Consider the following 27,605-nt stretch of genomic DNA (forward strand, 5'->3'; position numbering starts at 1 on the left):
ATAATAAAAATAAAATAAAAATAAAACAAAAATAAAAAAAAATAAAAAATAAAAAAAAGAGAAAATTTTTATGGCTAGATACTTAAGAAGCCTGCAGTTACGGTGTGTCCGGTGATTCGTGTGTTACGGTGTGTCCGGTGATTCGTGTGTTTGGTGATTCATTGATAGTGTGTCAGTGAGATTATCATTCGTATTATGTTTGTATGGCCAATCCAATTACTATGCAAGATCTTGAGGGTCTACTGGATCAGCTTATTACAGTTGCCACTCGATCAGGGGATTCATCAAGAGATAGTGGATCGCTGAATGCTCTTCAAGTGGCTGTAAAACTTGATGGCCCAGCGACATATTTACAATGGGAGAGGAGCACTCGTTTACTTGTACAAGGACGAAGTTTGGAGGGATATCTCACCGGCACAAAGAGAAAACCTGCTAATAATAAGCAGGATATGGCTCAATGAAGAATGGAGAACTCTGCTGTTCTGGCATTTCTTCTAAATACCATGACACCGAATGTGGTCAGAAGTGTGCACCTGCTGGAGACTGCACAGGAAGTCTGGGAGACGGTGGCCCAAATGTTCTCACAAAAGCAGAATTCTGCTCAAGCATTTGAGATCCATTCTCAATTACGTCAGCTTCGTCAAGAAAATTTATCTATCACTGAATATGCCACCGAGTTGAAACGTCTCTGGTCTGAAGCTGATCATTATAGAACTTTTGTTCCACAATGCTCCATCGATGTTGATGGATTTCAGAAATATTTAGAAGAAGAACGGGTTCAGGACTTTCTATATGATCTGAATCCGGAATATGAATCTGTTAGAGTTCAGCTTCTCGTCAGAGATATTTTATCTGGTTTAGGTCAAGTCTTCTCTACTATTTTAAACGAAGAGACACGACGACGAGTGATTTCTGACTCCATTACCGTGGAATTCAGACTTGATCTGAAGCGTGCAAGCATTAACCGTGTTTATAGTGGTCAGGAATGCATGTGGATGACCAAATGGGTCCATGAGATGACAACCTTGCAAATCCTCCGAAGATCCTTTCAAACGGCTATAATCTTGAAGTATTGAAAAGGATGCAATCAGCCTTGGTAGTATGTTGACATTTCTTGTTCAAATAATCACCAAGAGAAAATAACAGAGAGATCTTCTTAGAAGCTCCTTCCTTTTTTTTCTCGTCAAGAACTGAGACTTTGAGGGGACAAAAGCGTTGGATCTGGGCTGGGAGGCTATATTTACACTATTTGCACTTCATTGATATGTATTGTACATCTAAGCTCAGCAGGGTTTCTCTAAGGTTTTATTTATACCAAGCGTCTGACAGAGAAAAGGGGCCAAGAGGCTTTTTTTTTTTTTAGGGAAAAAAATATAAAGAACTCAAAGATTTTTTTTAAAAAAATTTTAATATCCCAATGGAGGTATTTTTAAGTGAGGAAAGGCCGATCTAATAGCTGAGATCATGTCTTCTAGAATATTCTCAAAATTGGAGGATTTAAGCAAAGTTTAAATGTGAGAATCGCCTAGTCTTCGCATGGATTATGACTTGTGGATGGAAAAGGTCGGATTTCAAGGAGCAGAAAATAATTTATTATTTCTTAATGATGTAACAATGAGTCAACGTTGTGAGTCCCAACATTGAATATAATATTAAGAATCAAAAAGCTTCCCAAGCATGACTGTTGGTGCTGAAACGCACTAGCATAATACTTTAATGCCACTTATCAGGGGATGGAGAGTTTTAACACCGGAAGAACTTGATATACATGTAGTTCCCAACTGAACCTAAATCTTTAAGTCATTGTATTTTAAACTTAATTGTTTATATTAGATGTTCCATTTCAGATTATTTATTTAATACATGATTAAACCTTCCATGTAATCCCAATAAATAAATGAGATTTTTGCTTTATCTCTCATGTTATTTAGGGCTACGTCGATACTTTGAATTGAATTATGCTTTTTTTCTCTTCATATCTGGGACTATTCTAACATCAAAAATTTTAAAATAAAATTATTTTCAAATTTTTTAATTTAAGGAGAAGGACGGTGGAGGTTCATTTATTAATAAATTTAGAGTATACGATAAATTAGTAAGGTATTGTAATAAAAATAAATCAAGAATGATTATTTTTGAATTCAAAAGAATAAGATTTTCTTAAAGAATTTCTTGATAAATATGTAGGAACTTTTTAGAGACATTTAAGTTGATAAGGTGGAGCAAAATTTGGCAAGAATAGAGATTCTTCTTCTTCTTTTTGATTAAAAATGAAGTGATGGATCAATTTTTCATGACAAATATAGAAAAAATGCAAAAATCTGCACGTGTATTTTATTTTAATCAAATCTTAACCATGGCAATTTACAATTTCTAGATTTTAAGAATTTATATATTGCTTGTTTTACTTATTTTCATCCAAATATCTTAGTTAGTTCAATCTATCTTAACCTAATTCATCCAATTTACCTAACCCATCTTGATTTAAATTTATTTAAATTTATCTAAGAAACAAACAAAAAGTTCCCCCCAAGCTGCCAACATATTGGGCTTTGGCCCAGAAGATGCCTTTAGGATGTAGGTGGTATATTTGCGGCTCTTGGATCCCGTATTTTTGTCTCCTAGAATTTGACCTAAAAGATACCTCTTAAGAGAGGAGAGAAGAGAAATTTCTATCTTATATAAGATAGAGTACCTCTTACTCACAATCGATGTGAGACTAAATCTTCATAATAAAATTTATTAATCTAATGCAGACAAACAATTAAAAATAAGTGGTGAACTGATTGTAAAATGTTGGCTTGACTCCACGAATCCAACACATGTGTTGCGGCCAATTCCCTCGTCGCTTGGTCACCGAAAACGAGCACCTATAAAGAAAGTCCGCACTAACCGGAGATGTCTCCGACGGGGATCCTTCGATGGTCAAGTCAGAGAGGAGACTAGGCAACAGTAGAAAAGAATTAGGAGGACTCAGCAAGAGAGAGAGGGGTTTCGAAAGGAACCTTCCTGCAGCACTGTTGCCTTCTCCGTTTTATAGTAGAGCGCGACGTGGTGCTGCCATTAATGGTGCAGACAGCTGGGGGAGTTGTCAAATCGTCGGAGGCTGTCAGAGTCACCGCGGACTGTCAAGTCACCGTGAGCTGTTAAATCGCTGGGATTAATCTATGTCTTTGGTAGGACAATGCCCCAGGGTGGCTATGCCACACGTCCTTGTCAGGACGGTGGCCCACAGCAGTCGTACGGCGTTTGGGGGAGCCGACTGACCATACATCGGCATTTGATTGCGGGACGTCGGGTGAAGATCCAGGGACATCGTCGGCTGATCTGGCGCATTGCGGGAATCCGACATCGGCCACCACCCCCGCCTGACAGTGAGTCGGTAGAGTCGGGCTCCGCCGTTCGGCTAGTCGGGAATAGGATGGGTCCGTCCGACCGACATACTTTCGATCGGACAATGTCGACAGTCATCAGTTGGTGCGGTCGGTAGAGTCAGACGTCGGTCAAGCAGGCCTGAGGGTGAGTCGGCGTGAAAGGGTCGGTCGGTATATCCCAACAGTTTCCTCCCCCCACTCCTGAGTCGGATGTCGTGCTGGCCAGCGTCTTCGCATGGGCGACGGCTTCGGGCGAAACGAGTGGATACCAATCGCATCATGCTCCGACTCTGACGACCGTACCAATGAACGGTCCAACGTCAGACGTCCCATCGGTGTCAGACGTCCTATTGGTGTCAGACATCCCATCGGGAACAGAAACCGCCGTTTCCGCCATCTCTTCGAGAACACAAACCGCCATGATTTTTCCGCCTCGTGGCAGGGGGCCATTGGGCCGAACCCATTCAGACGGATGAAGGCGACGTGGACTGATCTGGGGCAGGTGCGTCGAACCGTCGGATCGAGGAAGGCCCAGATATCGCCACGTGTCACGATCTAGGAGACCCTCATTGGGCATGCTCTCATCCCAGTCGTCGAGGGGCACTATATATATAGGGCCACCTGCATCCAAAACTTCACTTTTCGTAGCCTTGTTGTCGAGACTCTGGTCGAGTGGTCCCCTTTTGTCTCAGGTAGTTGTCCCCGCCTCCCTCCTTAGAAAGTTTTTCAGGAGCCTTCGTCTTTGTCTTCTCATTTTCTCTCTGCTTCCTTGGAATTTTATTTTTTCTTCTTCTTCATCCTTCGACCTTGGTTCTAGCGTCATGGCCAGGACCTCCCCATGAGGAAGTCGGTCGGGGAACCCGACCGACGATTCTCGATCGACCCCGAAAGTGGAGGTTTCTTCACTTTCGGGGCCGAACGTCGATCGGCTCAGGGAGCAGTATTGCATCTTGGAGCAGTTTCGGCTGTTCGCCCCTGGAGTCGATGGTCGGGTTAATAACCCGCCTCCGGGCCAGGTGGCTTTCTACGTCGAGGACCTCCGGGCCGGTCTTCGCTTCCCGATTTTGGAGTTCGTCCGGAACATACTGGACTATTACGGACTTTGTCCGGTGCAACTGGCACCGAACTCAGTCCGGCTGATAGTCAGTTTTGTTTTGTTGTGTCGGTTTTTGCCGACCAATCCTCGTATTTTTTTCTTCCGAGTATTTTTTATTTTTCGACCCCACCCTAAAGCCCGAGGGTGGTGATTTTTCAACCCTCGGAAGGGTCTTTCCTTCATCACTGGTCTTCCATCATCAATCCATGGATGGAAGAACCAGTTCTTCTTTGCTTCTTCTCCACTTTCTTGGGGGTTTTCTTCCCGCTGGGGGAACCCCCAGACTCAGCCGAATGAGAACAGTCGGGTGGAGGATGGGGATCGAGAGGATTTTCACTGTTTGAAGGACATCTCGATGCCGAAGCAGAGGGAGCTTGTCATCGAGCAAGCTCTGTATGATGCCGGTCTGAGCTCGGTTCCTCATCTAGGTCTGTTTTTCTTCTTCTTCTTCTTTTTTCTTTGGGCTGGTGCTGATCCTCTGTTGAAATTGCAGGCATGCCACCGAGGGTGAGGCTGACGGAAGCCGACGTTCGGCAACATGCGACATGGAAGAGGCCGGCGCACGGAGCCGAACCATCGCAGCCTCCCAAGAGGCCTCAGGTAGCACCGCCGAGCGAGCCTGCGGTGACGGGAGCGCAGTCCGACTCCGAACGAGCGTCGAACTGTGAGCCGATCATTGCGCTGTCGGTGCCGACGGTGCCTCTCGAAGCCCCATCCGAGGAACGGGCGGTCGAGGGAGCAGCCGAAGATGTGCCGGCCGCACAACCGACTGAAGAGGTTCGGGCAGAGACTCGCGAGCCCGAACGACCTGCATCGACGGCCGTCGCAGCCTCGGGAGGGACCCAGTCGGGCTCGAGCCTCCCCTCTCTTTCTGACGTCAGGGCCTGGGTGTCCGAACGAGAGAAGGCCCCGATGGTGCCAGACGATGATAGAAGGTCGGCCGACCGCGGCGAGTCGTCCGATGCCCAGCTTCCCGAAGGAGCATCAGCCCTGGCCAACCATGATTTGGCCAGGAGGTTATGCCAGGAGACAATCCTTCCGGCCGACCATGAGATCAAGAAGAATCAGTGGGTATCTGACATGCTCTCCTCCTTCTACCCGACCATGATCCGGGTAAGCTTCTCTCCTTAACTTTTCATTTTCGTCGTTGCTTTTTATCAGTTCGGTCTTCTGACGGTCGGCCCATTATTTGCAGCTAATCTACAATATGTCCGAGCTGGAGGTCGGATATCGGAGGTTCGGCGATCTCCAGGCGGCTTGGAAGGATAGGGCCACGGCCGTCGAGGCCAAGAAGATGATGATGGTCGATCAGCTGAAGCAGTCAGTCGACCGTGAGGCCCGGCTTGAAGAGGAGATCTCCCGCCTTACCGAGGAGACCTCCCGCCTGACCGATACCCTAGCTGCCTCGGGGGCCGAGCTGCAGTCGGCTCGCGAGGAAGCCAAACGAAAGTCTCGCACTGTTCGCCGGCTGCATCGCGAGCGGGATGACTACGTCGGTGAACTTAAAGCCAAACACGAGCAGCTCCGGATAAGTTTGGGAAATCTCGCCAAGGCCGAGGAAATTTGTCCACCGCTCAAGCCGATGCAGACATAGCGAGGGCGGAGGCAGAGTCGGCGAGAGAGGCAATGAGTTGGGCCGTGGAGAACTTTCGCGGCTCCGACGAATATCGGGAGGAGCTCTTGGAGAGCGGCTTCATCTCGTACTGAGTGGGGTACGAGGATGCTCGGGGCGCAGTCCAAGGTCTGTATCTGGAGGTCGATCTCAGCAGCGTCGTTCCCCCAGGATCGGAAGACTAAGTCACGGAAGAAGTGGCCGATCCGTTGTCGGGAGATCACACTGCCGTGGAGGAAGTCGTCGTAGACCAGGTTGCCGAAGGTGAGGCGGCTCCGACCCCCGATGCTAGTTCGGCCCAAGTGGACACGTCGATCGCCCCCGGACTTCACCCGATAGAGGAAGCCGACTCCGACGAGTAGTCGGAACATTCTTTGTTTTTGTTTTTGTTCTTACTTGGTGTACTTGTAGTCGGGCTTCGGCCCAATTTTGTAAATTTAGTTCATACTTGAATGAAATTGAAAACTTTTTAACTTTCTCTCTTTCTTTACGTATCCTAAAATGCATCTTGGAATGTATGTTTCACCGAAACGCCCTCGAGCGTATAAGTCGTAGGCCCGACGTACCTAGCTAGGACGTTCGGTAAGATCCCAGGTAACTAGCCGGAACAGTCGGTAGCGCGCGCCATGGTAAAGGCAGAGCGAGCTTCGATTTTAGATCGGCCTCCCGACTGTCGTATGACCCGACAATCGAGAGTTTAAGTCAAGTGCCCGTTGCCCAGACCTGAGTCGGGCGTGTATGCCGAGTCGGGTGTTGACCGTCCTTCGAGCGTAGCTCTTCGATCCGATCATCTTGTAGAGTCTGATAGTTGAATAGTGTCCGACTCATTTGGTTGATGACAAGTCGGTCATCCATTGCCCAGTTCTTTATCGGGCGTATGCGTCGTGACGTGCGATAAACGATGGTAAGCTGAATACCCTTCGACCGGTCGTGACCTGATCGGTATGTCGCGAATGTGACGTTGGTCACGTTGGTGTTTTGCCTTTCTTGGCCAGAGTCAAGTCGGCAAGTTAGCCAGTCGCCTTGCTCGGGAGCTGGCTGCGAAAGGGGCATGGTTTCAACTTAGGGGGGTTTTTCATCGCCATCATCAGCCTTCCACCGACGTAGATATATCGGTCGCTATAAGAGTCCGATGCATCGTCGGCGATTGGGCTGCAGATTCTCAATGGAATGTTGGGCCCAAGTCATGGCGTCGGGGCTCGTACTACTAGCGAGCGCCGACGCACAGTTGGAGAGCTGAGATTCTAGACTCTGAAGTTTTGAAGCTGAGTTTGTATTCCGAACAAGGGTACACAGGGTTCACTGATAGTACAATCTCAGGTTGTCGGTATTTCAAGTCCGAGGAATGGGCGTTCCTTCTAGAGTCTCCAGTCGGTAGGCTCCCGACCTGCAGATGTCCGCTATCTTGTAGGGCCCTTCCCAGTTTGGAGCTAATTTTTCTCGATCTAGTGGCTTCGAAACTTCTGCCTTTCTTAAGACCAGGTCTCCAGGCCTGAAAAGCTTCGGCTTAACCTTAGCGTTGTAGTATCGGGCCACTCTCTGTCGGTAGGAAGCCATGCGGAGTTGAGCCTCGCACCGGAGTTCGAGTAGAAGGTCTAAGTCGGCTCTCCGACACTCAGAGTTGCCCGGCTCGCGGTACTGCTCGACTCTAGTCGATGGTAACTCGATCTCGAGCGGGATCATCGCCTCCGTCCCATAGGCCAAGCTGAAAGGAGATTCTTCGATCGGGACACGGGGTATCGTTCGGTATGCCCATAGGACGGAATTCAATTCCTCGACCCAGAGGTCTTTGGCTTCATTCAGTCGGGTCTTTAGTCCATGCAGGATAGTTCGGTTGGTTGCCTCGACCTCACCGTTGGACTGTGGGTGCCCGATCGAGGTCAACCTGTGCGTGATATGAAATCTTGCACAGAACTCCCAAAAGTTTCAGTTGTCGAATTATCGTCTATTGTTGGTGATAATAGTGTGCGGTAGCCCGAACCTGAAGATGATGGACTTCTGGACGAAGTCTTTCATCTTTCGCTTGGTGATTTATGCCAGAGGTTCGGCTTCTACCCACTTAGTGAAGTAGTCAATTGTGATGACTATGAACTTCCTTTGACCAGACACCGGAGGGAAAGGACCGAGTATGTCGATTCCCCACTGGGCGAAGGGCCACAGGGCGACAATGGGAGTGATTTGGCTGGCTGGTCGGTGTTGTATGTTAGCGTACCTCTGACATGGTTCACACCTCCGAACCAACTCAGCCGCATCCTTTCTCATGGTGGGCCAGTAGTAACCCTGCCGTAGGACTTTGTAGGCCAAAGATTTGCCCCCAAGTGATTTTCACAGATCCCTTCATGTACTTCTCTGAGTGCGTAGTCTACGTCAGTTGGTCCCAGGTACCTCAGCAAGGAAAGGGAGAATGACCTTTTGTAGAGTCGGTCATCCATCATTACGTATTGGGAGGCCGCCCATCGGAGTCGTTTGGCTTCCGTGGGGTCTTCAGAGCTGGTTCTGTCGGTCAGATACTGAACGATCAGATCCATCCAGTTCGACTCGATCGTCAGTTGTAGCACCTTCTCGACCCTGTCGATGCTTGGCTGCTCGAGACCCTCCACAAATATCCGACCCAAGCCATCGTAGGCTGATGTCGCAATCCTGGAGAGTGCATCGGCCCGAGCGTTCTCCGATCTAAAAATGTCAGAGATCTCGAAATACTTGAGGTGTGCCACGAGATCTCTCACCTTCTGGAGATATTTTGTCATGGTTGGGTCTCGCACCTCAAATTCGCCTTTGACTTGTCTCACGATCAGCTGGGAGTCAGAGAAGACTCTGAGGCTGTTGATCTCGAGCTCCTTCACTACTCTCAAGCCAGCGAGGAGTGCTTCATACTCGGCTTGGTTATTGGAGGCTTTGAAGTCAAACTGGAGGGCGTACTCGGTAACCACTCTCTCTGAGTTGGTGAGCAGGAATCCGGCCCCGCTCCCTCGAGCGTTGGAAGCTCCGTCGATGTGCAACACCCAGGTAGACCCGAGGTTGGGTTCGAAGATTGCAGCTTCTTCGAAGCTCCCGCCTTCCGATCCTTGGTCGGTTGTCGGGCACTCCACAATAAAGTCGGCCAAGACCTGGGCTTTCAAGGCAGATCGTGGTTGGTACTGAATGTCAAACTCACTCAGCCTCACCGCCCACTTTGCCAGTCGTCCCGATGTATCGGGGCGACGTAAAATCGCCCTCAAGGGCTGGTCGGTGAGGACCACGATAGTGTGCGCTTGAAAATACGGACGGAGTCATTGTGCAGACACGATCAAGGTGAATATCATTTTCTCTATCTTTGAGTATCGAGCTTCAACTTCGTGGAGTACTTTGCTGGTGTAGTATACGGGTTGGTGAATTCGGCTCTCATTCTCCCAGACGAGCACCGAGCTAACCGCCTCTGGGGAGGTTGCCAAGTAGAGGTACAACGTTTCTCCGACTTCCAGCTTTACAAGCAGCGGTGGGGAGGTTAGATATCTTTTCAGATCCTCGAAGGCCTGCCGGCACTCGTCCGGCCAAGAGAAGTCCTTCGCCTGCCTCAGAGTTTTGAAGAATGGGAGGCATCTCTCTACCGACCGAGAGATGAATCGGCTGAGCGCGATAATCCTTCCGTTAAGCTGTTGTACCTCCTTTTTGGTGTCCGGATGCCACATGTCGATGATTGCCTTTATCTTCTCAGGATTAGCCTCAATTCTTCATTGAGAAATGAGAAACCCGAGAAACTTCTCCGAAGTCACCCCGAAGGCGCACTTAGTCGGATTTAACCTCATCCGATATTGTCGAAGAGTGCAAAAAGTCTCTTCGAGATCTTGGACATGATCTGAGGTCTGCGCGCTCTTCACCAGCATGTCATCCACGTACACCTCCATGTTGCGTCTGATTTGATCTTTGAAGACCTTATTGATGAGTCGCTGGTAGGTGGCCCCGATATTTTTCAGTCCGAAGGGTATTATCCTGTAGCAGTAAAAGTCCTTGGCAGTCACGAAGGCTGTGTGCTCCTCATCTTCGGACGCCATCCGAATCTGATTGTATCCGACAAAGGCATCCATGAAGCTGAGCAGTCGATGGTCGGACGTCGCATCTACCAGTTGGTCGATTTTCAGAAGTGGAAAGCTATCCTTCGGGCAGGCATGATTTAGGTCGGTATAGTCGATGCGGATCCTCCACCTCCCTTGGCTTTTTTCACCATGGCAACATTGGCGAGCTAATCGGGGTACATGGTTTCTCTGATGAAGCCCGCCTCGAGTAGCTTGTCTACTTCCTCGTCGATGGCCTTCTGTCTTTCAGGAGCAAAAGACCGCTTCTTCTGCCTCACAGGCCTCATTCCAGGGTCGATGTTGAGTCGGTGAGTCACCATCTCCGGGGGGATGCCGGACATATCTGCTGCCGACCAAGCGAATACGTCGGCATTGGCCTTCAGCAGCTCTACTAGCTGTCATTGCTCAGGGTCGGATAATTGGGATCCGACCCAGACCACTCACACGGGATTCTCCGCTATCGGGATGGAAACCAGCTGTTCGGTCGGTTCACCCCGTTCTTCCTCTCCCCGCTGGTCCAACCTGTCGATCGTCAGGGGGTCCTTCGCTTCGTTACTTCGAGCAGAGATTTGGAAGCATCGTCGAGCGAGCTGTTGATCCCCGCGCATCTCCCTGACTCCGTTCTCGGTCGGAAACCGAACCAGCAGGTGGTAGGTCGAGACTATTGTCCTGAGGGTGTTTAGTCCGGGTTTTTCAAGTATGGCGTTGTAGGCCGAAGGTACTTGGACGACTGCGAAGGTTAGGTGGATGGTGCTTTGTCGAGGTCCGGTTTCAGCTGTTACGGGAAGAGTAATTTCTCCTTCCACTGTGACAGCTTCCCCGACGAAACCCACCAGGGGCGTGGAGACTCTCTCGAGCCGATCAGCCGATAGTCGCATTCGAGAGAAGGTCGAGTAAAACAAAATATTAGTCGAACTTTCATTATCAACAAAGATCCTTCTTACATCATAATTTGCTATTGTTGCCGAGACAACAACAGTGTCGTCATGGGGAGTTTGGATTCTCCAAGCATCTTCATCTGTAAAAGTGATTACATCATCTTGGCACAGCTTCTTCGTTGACTCCCCTCCAGCAGTCGTCCCCCTGTCCAGTCATTTGGAGATCATGTTGATGACCCCGATCGTGGGCTGATTGTTCACTGCCTCCTCAGTCGGTTGGGGTCGTCGGTCGGGGACGGGTCGAGTCGGCGGTTTCCTTCAAAATTTTCTGAGATACCCTCGACGTATGAGGGCCTCGATTTCATCCTTAAGTTGGATGCACTGCTCGGTGTTGTGGCCGTGGCCCCGATGAAATCGACAATACTTTCGCCGGTCGAGGCCCTTTGCCTTCAAAGGTGGAGGCCGTCGCAGATATTCTTCCCCTTCGATCTCCATCAAAATCTACGCACGAGGAGCAGAGAGAGGAGTATAGGAGTCATACCTAGGACGCATCGGCCTCAGACTCCACCGTCGAGGCGATCTCGGGCTCCGTCGCTGGGGTGAGGCCTGTTTATCGGTCGGGGGCCTACTAGGCTCGGCAGGAGCCCGACCTTTCCTTCGCTTCTCCTTCGGGCCCTTGCTCTCAGTCAGGCACCGGTCGGAAGCTCCTTCGTCTGTGCGCATGTATTTGTACGCGCGCTCCAGCAGTTCGGCGTATGTTCGAGGGAGGGTCTTGTCCAAAGAGTATGTAAATCGGGACCCCCTTAGCCCCCTCTTCATGGCTGAAATAGCCATGTCTTCGTTGAGGTCCCGAACCTCAAGCGTAGCTGCATTGAATCGCGTCACGAAGTATCGGAGCGTCTCGTTTTCTCCCTGCTTGAGGGAAAAAAGGCTGTCCGAGGTTCGTGGCGGCTTCCGACTAGTACTGAAATAGGCCATGAAAGCATGTTCGAGCTGTCCGAAGGAGTGGATGCTTCCTGAACGGAGGTCGGAGTACCAGGCCCTGGCGGCCTTGCGAAGTGTGGCGGGGAAGCCGATGCAGAGAAAGACATCGGTTGCCCCTTGAATCGTCATGAGAACCTTGTAGCTCTCCAAATGGTCAACCGGATCGGTGGAGCCATCGTTGGGCTCCACATGAGGCATCTTGAACTGACTAGGAATCGGCTCGTCGAGAATGAGTCGGAAGAGAGGTTGGACGGTCTGGAAGTTGACATCGTTCGAGGATTTCTGTCCGTCCACCTGAAGCTGGGCAAGCCGACGGTCGATTTCTTTGAACCTACGTTCGTAGTCGTTGGCCCGTCGGTGCTGGGAGACCCCGGGGGTTGAGTCTCCCGACGAATCTGAGAGGGAGGCAGACGGTGTCCGCGGCCGCTTCTCCTTCCTCACTCGTTCCAGCTGGGAAGAAGAGGGTCGTCGGGACCGGTGGGTATCATGCTGTGGCTGCCTCTCCCCCTCTCGGTGGGAGTGCTGTGACGGCTGCTCCTGAGGAGGAGACGGAGACCGACGCGGGCGTCGACGGCTGCTCCTGGAGGGCATCGGGTGTGCCGCCGGTTGTCCCACCGGCGAGTGCGGCAACCGGGTTGGTTGTTGTTGTAGGCTCTTGACTGCATCCGTCAGCACAGTCATCTGCCGCACAATCACCGCGATTTGCGCCTCCGTGGTCACCACAGGATGCGGAGAGCTGGGCTCCGCCATGGAGGGTGGAGGAGAGGCCTCTTCCCGGCGGGAAGAATGCCTCGCCGATCCGGTGGCCCTCGATCGCTGAGCCCTGATTCTTGTCATTTCAAAAGGATTTTTCAAGCTCTGTGGAGGTCGTGACACCCCTTCCTGGCGCGCCAAACCTGTTGCGGCCAATCCCCTCGTCGCCTGATCGCCGAGAACGAGTACCTGCAAGGAAAGTCCGCACTGACCGGAGATGTCTCCGGCAGGGACCCTCCGACGATCAAGTCAGAGAGGAGACTAGGCAACAGTAGAAAAGAATCAGGGGGACTCAGCGAGAGAGAGAGAGGAGTTTCGAAAGGAACCTCCCTGCAGCACTGTTGCCTTCCCCATTTTATAGTAGAGCGCGGCATGGTGCCGCCATTAATGGCGCAGACAGCTAGGGGAGTTGTCAAATTGCCGGAGGCTGTCAGAGTCGCCACGGACTGTCAAATCGCCGTGGGCTGTCAAATCATTGGGATTAATCTATGTCCTTGGCAGGACAATGCCCCAGGGCGGCTATGCCGCACGCCCTTGTCAGGACGACGGCCCACAGCAGTCGTACGGCATTTGGGGGAGCCAACCGACCATACATCGGCATTTGGTTGCAGGACGTCGGGTGAAGACCCAGGGACACCGTCGGCTGATCTGGTACATTGCGGGAATCGGACATCGGGCACCACCCCCGTCTGATAGTGAGTCGGTAGAGTCGGACTCCGCCGTTCGGCTAGTCGGGAATAGGATGGATCCGTCCGACCGACATACTTTCGGTCGGACAGTGTCGACAGTCGTCGGTTGGTACGGTCGGTAGAGTCGGACATCGATCAGGCATGTCCGAAGATGAGTCGACGTGAAAGAAGTCGGTCGGTATATCCCAACAACATGTAAAATAAATAATCTAAATCAAGCCTCAAGAATGAAAAGAGAGGAAAAAAAGTCAGTTTTAAAGAAGAGGAAAATTACATTTATCTCGTTCTCTCAACATTTCAGGCTTGAATAACGAAGTATTTACTGCAGGCTATGACGTAGCATTTTAAGGAAACTGCGGTCTGGTACCTGTGCCTGCTGGCTGCTCCCACCCGCGCACCTCCCAACTCCTCACCCAGAGCTTCTTGGGTCGCACGACGACCTCAATGCAGCCCCCTCGCTCTGTACGCCTTCGCTCCCGAGCACCTCGCGGTGGTTTATCTTGACAGATGCCGTGTTTTTGGTCGCGTGTTATTGGGGGTTGGGAAACGTTTTGGATTGCAATGACCCTTTTTTTTTTTTGGGAGGAATATGGGAGGCTTGGGGCCACCCAGCCTAATTTACATAGTACAGCAGATTAAGAGAAGGATTGCGGTAGAGGCTCTAAATATCCGAGAAGGATTGTGGTAGAGGTTCCTCCGAGCTACTTTCTGTTTGTAGGCCGCTATCCGAACTTGACTTTGAGATCCTGTGGGTTGCACCGTTCGTCGAACGTCACGACTCGTGCTGACAGAAGCTTGAGTTCTATTGGGATCACGGCCTCTGTCCCGAAAGCTAAGGCAAAGGGGGTCTCCCCCGTGGGCAATCTCTGAGTAGTCCGGTATGCCCACAACACATGATAGAGCTCGTCAGCCCAAGTTCCTTTTGCCTTTTCAAGTCTCGCTTTGATGCCCTGCAACAGAATCCTGTTGGTCACCTCGGCCTCGCCATTTGCCTGAGGATGGGCCACTGAAGTAAAGTTGTGGGAGATGTTTAGGTCCTCACAAAATTTGACAAACTTTGCTCCAGCAAATTGTCACCCATTATCAGTAATGAGGGTTCTAGGTAAGCCGAACTTACAGACAATCGACTTCCAGACGAAGTCCTGCACTTTAGCTTCTGTGATTTTTGCCAAAGGTTCAGCTTCGACCCACTTGGTGAAATAGTTTATTGCCATCAAGAGAAACTTTCGCTGACCTGATGCCATGGGAAAAGGTTCGAGGATATCTACCCCCATTGCGCGAACGGCCACGGGGCACTCAATGGTGTCAGTTCGGAGGCAGGTTGCCTTTGTATATTGGCATATCTCTGACACCGATCACATCTTCGGACATATTCGACAGAGTCATGGTACATGGTAGGCCAGTAATAATCTTGTCGGAGCATCTTATGGGATAAAGACCTGGCCCCCATGTGATTTCCATAGACTCCCTCATGTACCTCCCTCAAGGCAAAGTCGGCTTCGGAAGGCCGGAGACATTTCAAGAGGGACAAGGAGTACGACCTTTTGTATAGCTTACCTTCGTAGAGGATATATCGGGAGGTCTGATTCTTAAGCTTTCGAGCCTCTTTTGTATCAGGAGGAAGAACTCCGTCCTTGAGGTATGTAACTAGTGGGTCGATCCAACTGGGTTCATAGCTGATCTCCATCACAGACTGTGATTCTTCCGTGCTTGGGCGCTTCAGAACCTCGAAGAAGACTTCCTTAGGTAGTTCGGCCGGAGCTAGTGTAGCCAACTTGGAGAGAAGGTCGGTCCTGGCATTTTTCGATCTCGGGATCTGCCTGATGTCGAAGCTACCGAAGGTAGGGATGATCTCCCTTATCCTTTCGAGATATCTAGCCATACTGTCCTCCCGAGCTTCATAATTTTCACTGACCTGTCCCACTACTAATTGAGAATCACTGTAGGCTTGAAGCCGATCTACTTCTAATTCTTTGGCGACCTTCAGTCCTGCAATCAGAGCTTCATATTCTGCTCCGTTATTTATTGCGGGGAACTCGAAGCGCAGTGCATACTCCGTGATAATTCCATCTGGATTGATCAAGATCAGGCCCGCACCTGCACCTGATATGTTGGAGGAACCATCCACGTAGAGGGCCCAAGAACCATCAGGGAGATCGGCTCTTTCTTTGGGGGAGTTTGGCCGGAGCCCTGGATTATCGGCTTCATCTTGTCCAAGTTTGGCCTCCTCTAGGATAGTGCATTCCACCATGAAGTCCGCTAATATCTGGGCTTTGATCACTGGCCGTGGTCGATAGTTGACGTCGAACTCCATGAGCTCGACTGTCCATTTCATGATTCTCCCAGAGGCATCCGTTCGATGCAGAACCGCCTTGATCGGCTAGTCGGTGAGCAGCGTTATGGTGTATCCTTGGAAGTAAGGTCGGAGCCTTCGACCTGCAATCAATAAGACGTAAGTTAGTTTCTCTAACTTAGTATACCTGGTTTCGGCATCTCTCAAAACTCGGCTTATGTAGTAGATCGGCCGTTGAATTTTTGCTTCTTCCTTAATCAGAACTGCAGCGAGGGTCACAGGGGAAACCGCCAGGTATAGGAACAATTCCTCTCCAGGCTCGGGCTTTGCCAATAATGGTGATGAGCTGAGGTAGTTCTTCAGCTCTTCGAATGCCTGCTGACATCCAACGGTCCAACAGAAGTTCTTGGACTGCTTGAGGGTCCGAAAGAAAGGTAGGCATCGCTCGGTCGATCTCGAGATGAAGCGATTTAGAGCCGCTACTTTTCTGGTGAGGCGCTGAACCTCCTTTATTGACCTCGGGGCGGTCATCTCCTGGATGGCGCGGATCTTTTTCAGATTTGCCTCGATCCAGTGCTCCGATACCATGAAGCTCAGGAATTTTCTTGAGGTTACTCCAAAAGCGCATTTGGCTGGGTTCAGCTTCATCTTATATTTTCGAAGGACGCTGAAGGTCTCCTCAAGGTCGGCGACGTGGTTCACTGAGGATCTGCTCTTTATGAGCATGTCGTCCACGTAGACCTCCATGTTGCGGCCGATCTGCTCTTTGAAAATCTTATTCACTAGCCGCTGATATGTCGCCCCTGCATTTTTGAGGTCAAAAGGCATGACCCTGTAACAATAAAGGCCACGGTTAGTTATAAAAGCGGTTTTTTCTTCATCCTCTGGCACCATCCTGATCTGATTATAGCCAGAGAACGCATCCATGAAGGTGAGAAGCTCGTGGCCCGAGGTTGCATCTACTAGTTGGTCGATTCTGGGCAGAGGGTAACTGTCCTTCGGACAGGCTTTATTCAAGTTTTTGAAGTCTATACACATCCTCCATTTACCGTTCGCCTTCTTAACCAAGACCACATTGAAAACCCAGCTCGGATAGTTGACCTCTCTGATGAACCCGGCTTTCAGGAGTTTATCAACCTCCTCGGCTATTGCCACCTGTCTCTCCGACGCATGACTTCAAACTTTTTCCTTCATCGGCCGGTGCTTGGGATCGACGGCCAGACGGTGTTGCATAACTTCAGCATCGATCCCTGGCATGTCCGTCGGAGTCCAAGCAAAAACATCCGCATTCTTTTGTAGAAAATTGATAAGCTGCGTCTGCACCTCTTTCCCCAAGTTGGAGCCAATCTTCACCACGTGTTCCTCATTCCCATCATTCAAAGGAATTGAGACAAGATCTTCCATTGGCCCGCCCCGTTCTTCTGTCAGATCATCGTGGGTGTCCAATCCATCAACCGGACAGGAGTTAGGCTGACCACTTCTTTGCAGGGCTATATTATAGCAATGCCTTGCCAGGGCTTGATCTCCCTTGACTTCTCCGACCCCCTGGTTAGTAGGGAATTTTAATTTCAGATGGTAGGTTGATACTACAGCCCGGAGGGCGTTGAGGCCAGGTCGGTCGAGAATTGCGTTGTAGGCTGACGGTGCCTTCACCACCAGGAAATCCACCAGAGCCCTGGATTGTTTTGGATATCGACCTGCAACTACAGTCAAGGTTATTACTCCCTCCACCGGGATAGTATCGCCGGTAAACCCTACTAAAGGGGAGCTAATCGGCCCCAAACGACCGTCAGGGATGGACATTTTTGAGAAGACGTCGTAAAATAAAATATCAGCCGAGCTTCAACTATCAACAAGAATGCGGCGTACATCATAATCAGCAATATTTAAAGAAACTACAACTGCATCATTATGGGGGAACCAGATCTCTCGGGCATCTTCTTCAGTAAAGGTTATGGGTCCTTCAGTTCTCTGCTGCTTGGGCGGTCCGGTCGATCCGCTGGCCGCTTCCTTCCGGGGCTCTCCAGAGATGGTGCAGACGATCTCGATTGGAGGCCGATTTTCAGGTTGTTCTTCCCTCCTCGGCGGCTCCGGTCGTGGCAGGGCTCTCGGACGTTTCTCCCTACCTTCAGGCCGGCGTCGGATAAATTTGTCGACCACTATTGTTGGAGGAGGAGGAGGGGACTGTGAAACCGGAGGTGAGGCCGGAGCCTGAGATCTGGCCGCGGAGGCCATGGATCGCCCAATGGATGCTTTGCGGGGAGGCATCGGGTGAAGATCTAATAGAAGAAGGAGAAGAGGATGTCGGAGAAGATGACCGAAATCAGTCCCGTGGTGCACTCCTTTAAGAATAAGGGTACTACAAAGACACACGTCCTTCCTCTAGCGTCAATTCTGTTGGTGCAGAATTCTGTCGAAATCGGAGATGCTGGAGCTGGGATGACCGCGGCCGCTGCCGGGACCTGCAAAGAAAGTCTAAACTGGAGTTGGGGGTGCTCCGACAAGATCCTCCGACGCTCAAGTCAGTACTCTGCTTCAACAGAAATGGAGTGCTCGAGCAAAAAGTTTGGCAGAGTTTCGAGATAGAGTTACCAGCTTAGAGAAGAACGTATCTGGGGGTCCTTATTTATAGACGGAGGGCGTAACTGACTGACAGCGACGTCTGTAACCGTTTGGTAGTGGACCGCTCAGAGCCGCGTGGAGTTTGTTATGGAGAGTAGTGGTGTCAGGGGTCGTTCAGGGCCACATGGAGCTTGTTGTGGAGAGTGGAGTGGTGTCCGTTGTCGGGACTTGCCAGAGAGTGGTGGAGCTGCATAGAATCTGTTGCAGAGAGTGGAGCAGGATGGCGGCTCTTATCGTGGCTTGTCAGAGAGTGGTGGAACCGCATGGAATCCGTTGCAGCGAGTGGAGTAAGGTAGTGGCCCTTGTTATGGCTTGCCAGAGAGTTTGGATCCATCGGTTGAAGCTCGGCTGGGATGCCTGATGGAGCAGAATGGCTCTCTACATCGTCGTTCTAGGAGAGGCTCGGATGTTCCGAGGTCGCTGACGAATCTACTGTTGTCGGACGCTTCGGGTGCTGACCTTTCAGGCGGGAGTCACCTGTTGTAGGAGCTCGGATGGAGATTTTTTGTTGACGAAGTCCGGAGAAGTCCGATCTCTAGAGAAGTCCGTCTGGGATTTATCTGATGTGGAAGCTCATCCGAAGATCGTCCGCTGGAGAAGTCCGATTTTATGGGGAGCCTGGTAGGAGGTCGGCCTGCGATGGACTTCGGATAGCGCTGGGGAGGCTCGGCAGACATCGGAAGTGATCGGCTATCACAGGGACCCAGTTGCTGGAGCTTGTCCGTCATAGAAGCTCGTCTGGAATCCATCCGCTGGAGAAGTTCGGACGGGCTTCGGTTCTCGCGAGAGGTCGAAAGGGGGCCATTTATTGTAGGAGCTCGGGCGAGGACTAGTTGCCGTGGAAGCTCGGAGTAGTGTCCCGCTGTGGAAGTTCGTCCAGAGCCCACTCGCTACGGGGTAGCTCAGCTGGAGTCTACCCGTAACAAAAGTTCGGAAGAAATTTGCTTACAGTAGATATCTGGGGTAGACAGCCCGCTGTAGGAGTTCGGAGTAGACCGTTCGTAGCAGAAGTTCGGCTCTCGCGGGAGCTCGATTAGGATCCGAGAGACGGTCGATCGCCATAGAAATATGAGTGGAGTCTGGTTACTGTAGAAATCTCGTTGTCGGGGAAGCTCGGATGCTGATGAAGTCCGAAAGAAGTTCGGGGGTAGTCGGTTGCTGTAGAAGGTCGGCTAACAGTGGGGCCCTGAGGGCCTTTGGGGTGGCCCAGTGGATGAATGCAGAAGTTCATTGTCGGAGAAGTTCAGACGGCCGAGGGAGTTCGGAGAGGTGCCACGTACAAAGTCGGGAGCCGGAAGAGCCCCGAAGGATCGGTCTTTTACAAACTTCGTCGGGAGGGATATTTTATACCCAACAGAGTCCAAATCCGGAAGTTTGTTTTATGATAATTGAGATTTTTGCCAAGATTTTTGTGCACCAACTTGAATGCTGAGAGTAGATGCTCCGACAAAAAAAAAAATCAAAAGCAAAAACGTCTAAAATAAGCAAAAAATGTGATCTTTAGTAAAATGAAATTGAAGTAGATACCTATGTGAAAATTCATCTCTTTTAATCAATAAAATGGTGAAAGAGATACCGGTCAATTAAATTCAATTGCGGATATCACAAATAAAAACAATTCAAACTATTTAATATTGTCTAAGATTCTAAGTTATTTACTTGGGGAATAACAATGAACACCGACAGCAGCATTGCTCTACATTCTTTGGACCGTACTCATGCGAATTCTGCATTTATCTGCTGGAACAACTGAGCCAATGAATGGACATAACCAGCGAAACATGGACCGACCTGGTTCCTTGCAACTTCACTGAAGTTTTTGGTGTGTGACGTGTTCAGATTATGATGGATGAGTTAATTGGGCCTTATTGGATAACTGATCTGCAGAGCAGCAAATTGCTCCGAGGAAATCAGATACCGCTAAATGGATGTACACAGAATGTTCACTTATATGATTGCAAATATAGATAGTGTATGAGCTCTGAATGTGTTGCCACCAGTGACCAGTGGAGGGTCTGCAATATCCGTATTCATGCAAATGATGATCATCACATGGTAATTTCCTGTTTTTTATGCTCTCATCATTCATTTGTGCTTAGTGATTTGATGTTCTTTCGATTCATATTGTACTTTTATCAGCTTAACTACTGGAAGTTGGTTATTGTATTGTGATTAGGAAGAAATGTTGCAGGTACTCCCTGGGAGTGGTTTAGTGGGTTGCACTGAGACGGCGTTGATGTGTGTCTATTTTTCAAGGTGTCTCCATGACCTGTATTCTTAGAAACTATGGCAGGTGGTCCCTGTGGGGCTTGGAAGCTTCAAATGTGTTAGGGATTTTGTAGGTTATCATGCATCATGATTGCTGGGGAGCAACAGCCTACGGATCAATTCTAAAATTGCAAAGGTTGGTCCAATCAAGCTGTCTGAGTTTTTGAAACATGCTGTAGCACTTGTTCCAAGTAGTTATGTTGAAAGAACAAAATTTATTGAAGCTCAAACAGGCCGCAAAATTTGAACAAGAAATTTATACATTCAACAATCGACTTTGATGCATAACGTTTGTTGCTAAAATATCCAAGTACTAAATGTGGATTTTTGGTGGATATCTGGTAGCCCAGGGAAATAGAATAAAAATCATATCTTTGTGAGCTCCTGTCTTATGAGAGGACTACGAAATATTCCTCCCCTTCAATATCACTTCAGTAGTCCTGTTTCTTTGATTGTTTCTTCGTGCTCTGGTGAGAACCGAATAGGGAAGCAAGTATATAAAGTCGCAAAAAGTCATCTCTCACAAAGAAAAGAGGAGCAGGTGCACCTTCAAATGTTATTTTTGCTAGAAGCATATGTTGGTGCATGGTGAATCATTTTTTCTTCGAAGTATATATGAACCATTAATATTAAGACAATAATTAGATCCAGTCAAAACTCTTATTTCACAATGTTGAAAGGATGCTTAAGATTGTTGCATGAAGCTCCTCTGATCCTTCTATGCTTTGCATGTTTTTGGTGGTCAATAATTGAAATAAGTGTTCACCCATTTAGCAACGGATTTAATTTTCATCGTAATAAGTAGTCGGTCAATATTACTATTAACGATGACTTGTTTGCCATCGTTATTATACTATTTTTTTGTAGTGATTTATTTTAGGGTCAGACGAGACACTCATTTTATTAAAAAAAAGTACATCTAAAGCTATGTGTTTGATGTTGTTCATTACATATAATCATTAAGCTAGTTTCAGCAGCACATCTATTAAAAGAAAATGTAAATGTCCTAAGATGAGCTCAATGAGAAAAAAAGTCTCATGTGGAAGAAAAGGGTAATAACACGCTTCGTTCTAATTTCTAGCATGAATACAAACTATGAAAACATAGCCTATTGATCCTGTAGACTTTCGGAGTTGAAGCTAGAGGAGTCAAAAAAGTTACTACAAGTATAATTGGCTTGTGGCAGCCAAGCATACACAATGACATTGCCTTTTTATCCTTCGATGTTGGCTCTTCCTATTATTATAAAGCAAAATTCACCGAGTGTTGGATTGTTTACCCACCAATAGAAAATGTGAGCTGGGTTTAGATAATCATGAGACAAGTTAGTTTTGTTATGCTAATGGCCATACCGTGATATTAATTCAACCTAGTATGAGAGGAACCACCAACTCAAACAATCGGTCATTATGCTTGGTTGAAAAGCCAGTGGCACGTGTTGCACAAAAGTGGTATTGTTTCATGAGTAACAAGCTAAAGTAGATTGATACAAGCAAATATTTGCATTCATGACTCTTTCTAATTTTACAGATTGATAGCCAAATTATATCCAGTAAAATGTTATATTCTAAACCATCAAAATATAAGAGGGAAAAAATATCTAGTCATACTATGTCTTTTTTGATTGAAATCTCGTCATACTATGTCATAGATGTGGAAGTAAGATATGGCAATTGATTTGCTAAAGCTATATATATATCTATATACGTATATGTGTGTGTGTATATATATATCTATATCTATATGTACGGTGTGTCTATGTGCGCACATGCACGTTTGAATGTATGTGTGTATATGATGTATGTATATAATTATGTGAGTAATAGCTTGAAATATAGAATGCTGGGTTGATGATATAGGGCAAACTACTTTGAGACATGAAAATCACATGACCCAATTATAATAAGCGCATACAGGATGAGCAACTCATGACCGATAGACTACTTTCATGTAATGATCTATTTAGCTTCCTCATGTAGAAGTGAAACTTTCACAAAAAGAAATAGCATCAGATGCAAACTTATTATAGCTTTTGCAGCATAAGAATAAAAGAAGATGATTCGCTTGGCAAAGCCAAAATCTGCAATTTTCAACACAGAATTCTCATCTGATGTTGAAATAAGTAGATTTTGTCACAAAATGATCAACTTCAGAGATTTCTCACAAATGATAAACTTCAGGGATATATGTTACAGTTCTTAGTTTTAAGCAAAAATAATGTTAAGAACACCAAACCTTTTTTATTAGAAAAAATCCAAGCTATACAAATCGAAATATTTATTAGATATTAAAACAAGCTTTGTTCTACGAATCATGGTACTCCAAAATAAGGCGCATAGCATGGCTGATGATATTTACGTGGCCATTGGAGTGCAGGAGAAGCTGATGAGTATGTCCCCATGGCAAAGTTCTAGATATCCTTAGTCAAGCAAGTAACAGATGGGACATAGGTAACCGAGATGCTTATTCATCTGTCTACTGATGAAACAGTGACAACTAACAGAACAAGGCCTGCAACTTATAGATGATTATAAGAACAATAATGAGCTGGAGAAGCAGCCTATCCTGGAGACATGCCTATGATGCAAGATTAAGTGGTAAGTCAATCATATTGAAATTTGTTCAGATGAAATGTAATGTATGTAATCCAAATTTTATTGCATAAACATACTGTCACTGAGCAACAATCCACCTAGCCCAATAAACAAATTGCATTCCCCCATAAATGCTGTTTGCAAAACAGACACATACTGTGAAAGTCATTGCAACGAGAGGGATATATATGTCTGGACAAAGGTGATGCCTTAACCACGTATTCTAGCCCATTAATGATCTGGTAGCAAGTATTAGAAGACAGATAAAAGCACCCCCAACCATCAGAAGCAGAGCATTAAGATTGAGTATGATTGTTTCAAGGAACATCCCTTTATGCTGTCTTAGCTCAACTTACTGCACTTAATAAACTGTACAACCAGACCGAACCAGATAAAACTGCACGATTCATCAAAAACTTATGAGAGATGGACAGCAATGGCTATGACTTGGGCTATATAAACCAAGATCTGTGTAGAGAAGATTTGCAATCTTAACTTTTGGCTTTATCAATATATCTAATTGTTACTATTTATGCCAAAGAGTGCAGTGTGAACATGCCATTGACACTTTAAATGGAGAAGTTTTATTGTGCAACCCCTTTAAATTCTTTCCCAATACATGTTCCACAAAAAGAAAGAATCCACAAAAAGACACACGGAAAAATACATTAGACACAACCAGAAGACTTATAATTGCAAACATGATCGACGATAGGAGATGCGACCACTGATTTACTGCTAGTTCCTCGTGCGAGCTGGGCTCATGATCATGCTATGACAGGAGCATATGTACTACAGAATCCATCGTCGGTCTTTTGTTTCTGTCTTCTTCCAAGCAAGAGACTACTATCTCCACCATGTTCTCTGCTTGCTTGCAATTGAACTGCCCATTTAACCTAGAATCCACAATCTCTTCGACCCATGATTCATCTCCGCTCTCCAGTTTTTCCTTCAACATCCTAACGAAACTTTTCGGCGTTCCTTCAAACTCCTCTTCCTTATCAACCTTCAAGTTTGAAACCCTGCTTCCCTTCACCATCTCCAGAAGTACAACTCCATAGCTATAGACATCAACCTTTGCGGTGATTGGAAGATTTGTAGTCCATTCAGGAGCCATGTATCCCCTGGTTCCTCGAATCCGAGAGATGTCCGAACCAACTCCACCTCTCTTTGACAGTTTTGCCAATCCAAAGTCTGCAATCTTAGGCTCAAATTCACCATCCAGGAGAATGTTTTCAGGCTTCACATCACAGTGGATGACCCACTCAAGGCATTCATGATGAAGGTATGCTAATCCTTGCGCCACCCCTACTGCAATCTTGAACCTCTCGCTCCATCCCAAAACACTTGCTGTGCCATGTTCGTCGAAGATGTGCTTGTCCAAAGAACCATTCGCCACGTACTCGGTAACTAGTAGATCGTGCGGACCTTCTGAGCAGAACCCCCATATTCTCACGAGGTTCTTGTGATAAATTCTCCCAATTAGACTCAGTTCAGCGCCGAGCTCTCCTTGGATCGCATCTCCCAACTTCTTCACCGCCACCACCCTCTTATCATCCAATACTCCCTTGTACACAACACCTGAGCCTCCCCGTCCAATCTCATCCATGAATTTCCTAGTTGCCTTCTTTAGCTCTTTATATGTGAACTGACTGAATTGACGGGAGATTTCCCTGCACCCTTCTTCCAGGGATGTCGGCTTCCGTTCCCTTCTGGAAATTATAAACCACCATCCTGATACGACAAACAGGATTTCGATGGCACCGAACGCTGATATGAACCGATAGAAATACACCCATCTCACTTTCCCTCTGCTGCTGGCGTACGTAGCAGCGTTGCAAATGAGCTCGTGCGTTTGAGGAGCAGAGGACCCCGATGTTGACATGCTTGCGGGCATCCTCAAGTACGTGATGCCTGGGGTGTCCGGAGGAGCTCTCCCGTTAAAGAGAGTGCCTTTAGAATAGCACTTACCAGACGTATAAACTATTCCTTCACAAGAACAATCCTCTTCACATGTCTCCTTGCAGGCCTCCAAGGAAGTTGACTCGGAGGTATTGAGATCGTTACCCCAGAAATCTGTTCCGGGTAGCTCTAGAAATGAGTTGGTGTTGCAGTTCATCTGGAACTTTGGCTTGCAACCTTTGCGCCAGTCGCTTTGATCGCTCATCTCGTAATGAGAAGGGCACGAACAAACCACTTTGGATTGCATATACGAGCAGATTCCGTTCCTGCCACACAGCCCATGTATCTGGCAGATCTGCGGAAGAGCTTCCCAGGTAACCGACCACGTTCCTTTCGATTCATCTAGGCTGTAAAGCCTGAGATTGCCATCGTAGTCCAGAGTCAGCCTTCGTAAGATTCCAGAACCCCTGTCGGAAGCACTGAAAGCCAACTGGTCGCTAGAAACGAACTTTCCCATCCCATCCAATACTGCATATCTGCTGCTGTTGTATTTCGTCCTGCCGTTTTGAAACACATCGTCATCAGGATTGGGCCAGTAGACGCTAGAAATCTCAGGCCCATCGTATATGAGCCTGAGGACGTTGTCGTTGTCGAAAAACAAGCTATAGTAGCCTGAAGAGAGTGATCCTGGAGCGGCCGAGGATACTACTTGTGTGGATTTAGTAATCGGTTGCGTAGGGAGAAGAGTGTCCGTTGGAGAATCAAAGCTTTGCCATAGAATTTTACCGCTGGGGTCCTTCATGACAAGATTACCGGTGTCCAATAGCTGCACTCGATCCGCTTGCGTCGAGCTTGTGTTGGTGCTCCACACCACCCGGCCATCGGTGTCTGTTAGAACCATGCCTCCATCCTTGCGGAAGCTAATTTGTGATCCATGACCGTTTACCGGATGTTCCCGGTTTGCAGTCCATGCGACGGTCTTGTTGGCTGAGCTGGAGAACCAGATGGAGAAGGCATAGGCATTAGAGCCGACGTTATAGAAGCCACTTGCGAAAGACTTGCTCGGGGAGACGAGGATATCTGAGACATCCTCTACGGAGAGAGAAGATCCTCTTGAAAGAGAGCTCCGTTCTGCTCGTGATGCAGAGGGAGAGAGCAAGAAGAAGAGGAGGAGGAGGAGGAAAAGAGGGATGGGGATGTTTGTAAGAGGAGATGGATTCTTCATGATCTTCTGCTGAATGGTACGACAAGGGAATCTCTTCCCTTGAGCTGTTAGTTAAATAGGAGGGAAAGAGCAGCAGAATGAGTTTCGTTTTAAAAATTCTAAGAACATTCAACTCTACCGCCTCTAAAACTCGGTCGTTTGTTCCTTTGAAAACTAATTTTTGTCCATTGGAACCCGTCCCTCTCTCTCTCTATTGGTTCAAACTGTCCCCAATTTCTTTGTTTTTTTTGGTTAACACAAGTGGAGGAAGGAAGGCCTTCCCCAAATTTATTAATTAATAAAAAATGTAGATTTGATGCTAATCCAGTCGGTCCTCGCCATAGCTAGCTAAAGACAGCGCCAACGCCGGTCACGCCTCCGTTTAGGTAAGGTCTACATGAAGTTATTGGAGTCTTCTTTTTAAGACGGTCTGGGACGGTGAGCCATCCAACTTCCACACAGGGTCCGTGCCGTGGACCGTGGTCTTCCGTCAAGTCCCCGCGTAAACTGAACTGCTGACCCTTAACACCAGGGAACCGAAAAATGACCTGGAAGAACCAGTCAAAGATGAATCGGGGCTGCAACAACCCACCAATATCGCGGAACTTTCCCTGCATGTCATTTTTGTTGGGATATATCGATCGATTCCTCTCACATCGATTCACCATCGGATCCATCTGATCGATGTCCGACTTTACCGACCGCATCGAATGACAACTACCGACACCGTCCGATCGAATGTATATCGGTCGGACAGAATTTCATCGCTCCCGACTGGTCGAACTGCGGAGCCCGATATTCGACTCCCGCAACGCGTCCGACTGACCGTCATAGGGTCTCTGGGTTTTTACCCGACATCCCACAACCAAATGCCGACGTATGGTTGGTCGGCTTCCTCAAATACCGTACGACTACTAAGGACCGTCGTCCTGACAAAGGCATGCGGCATAGCCGCCCTAGGACATTGTCCTGTCAAGAACATAGATTAATCCCAGCGATGTGACAAGCCCACGGCGACTTGACAGTCCGCGGTGACTCTGACAGCCTCTGGCGATTTGATAACTCCTCCCATTGTCTGCGCCATTAATGACGGCGCCACACCGCGCCCTATTATAAAATGGGGAAGGCAACAGTGCTAGAAGAGGTTCCTTCGAAAACCCTTGGACTTACTCTCTCTCTCTCGTTGAGCTCCTTGATTCTTTTCTACTGTTGCCTAGTCTCCTCTCTGACTTGACCGTCGGAGGGTCCCCATCGGAGGCATCTCCAGTCAGTGCGGATTTTTCT

At 48.1% G+C, this 27,605-nt stretch overlaps 1 protein-coding gene across 1 annotated transcript; it reads right to left on the bottom strand.

The window, feature by feature from the left end:
- Positions 1 to 18,744: 18,744 nt before the first annotated feature.
- On the bottom strand, positions 18,745 to 26,342 carry LOC105050315 (putative receptor protein kinase ZmPK1). The gene is made up of 2 exons (XM_073242550.1): positions 23,995 to 26,342; positions 18,745 to 18,754 (listed from the first exon to the last, which is right to left on the bottom strand). The coding sequence occupies exons 1-2, from the start codon at positions 26,340 to 26,342 to the stop codon at positions 18,745 to 18,747; spliced, it is 2,358 nt and encodes a 785-aa protein (XP_073098651.1).
- Positions 26,343 to 27,605: the final 1,263 nt, after the last annotated feature.

This window comes from Elaeis guineensis, chromosome 8 (genome assembly GCF_000442705.2).
Source record: "Elaeis guineensis isolate ETL-2024a chromosome 8, EG11, whole genome shotgun sequence".
Lineage (NCBI taxonomy): Eukaryota > Viridiplantae > Streptophyta > Magnoliopsida > Arecales > Arecaceae > Elaeis > Elaeis guineensis.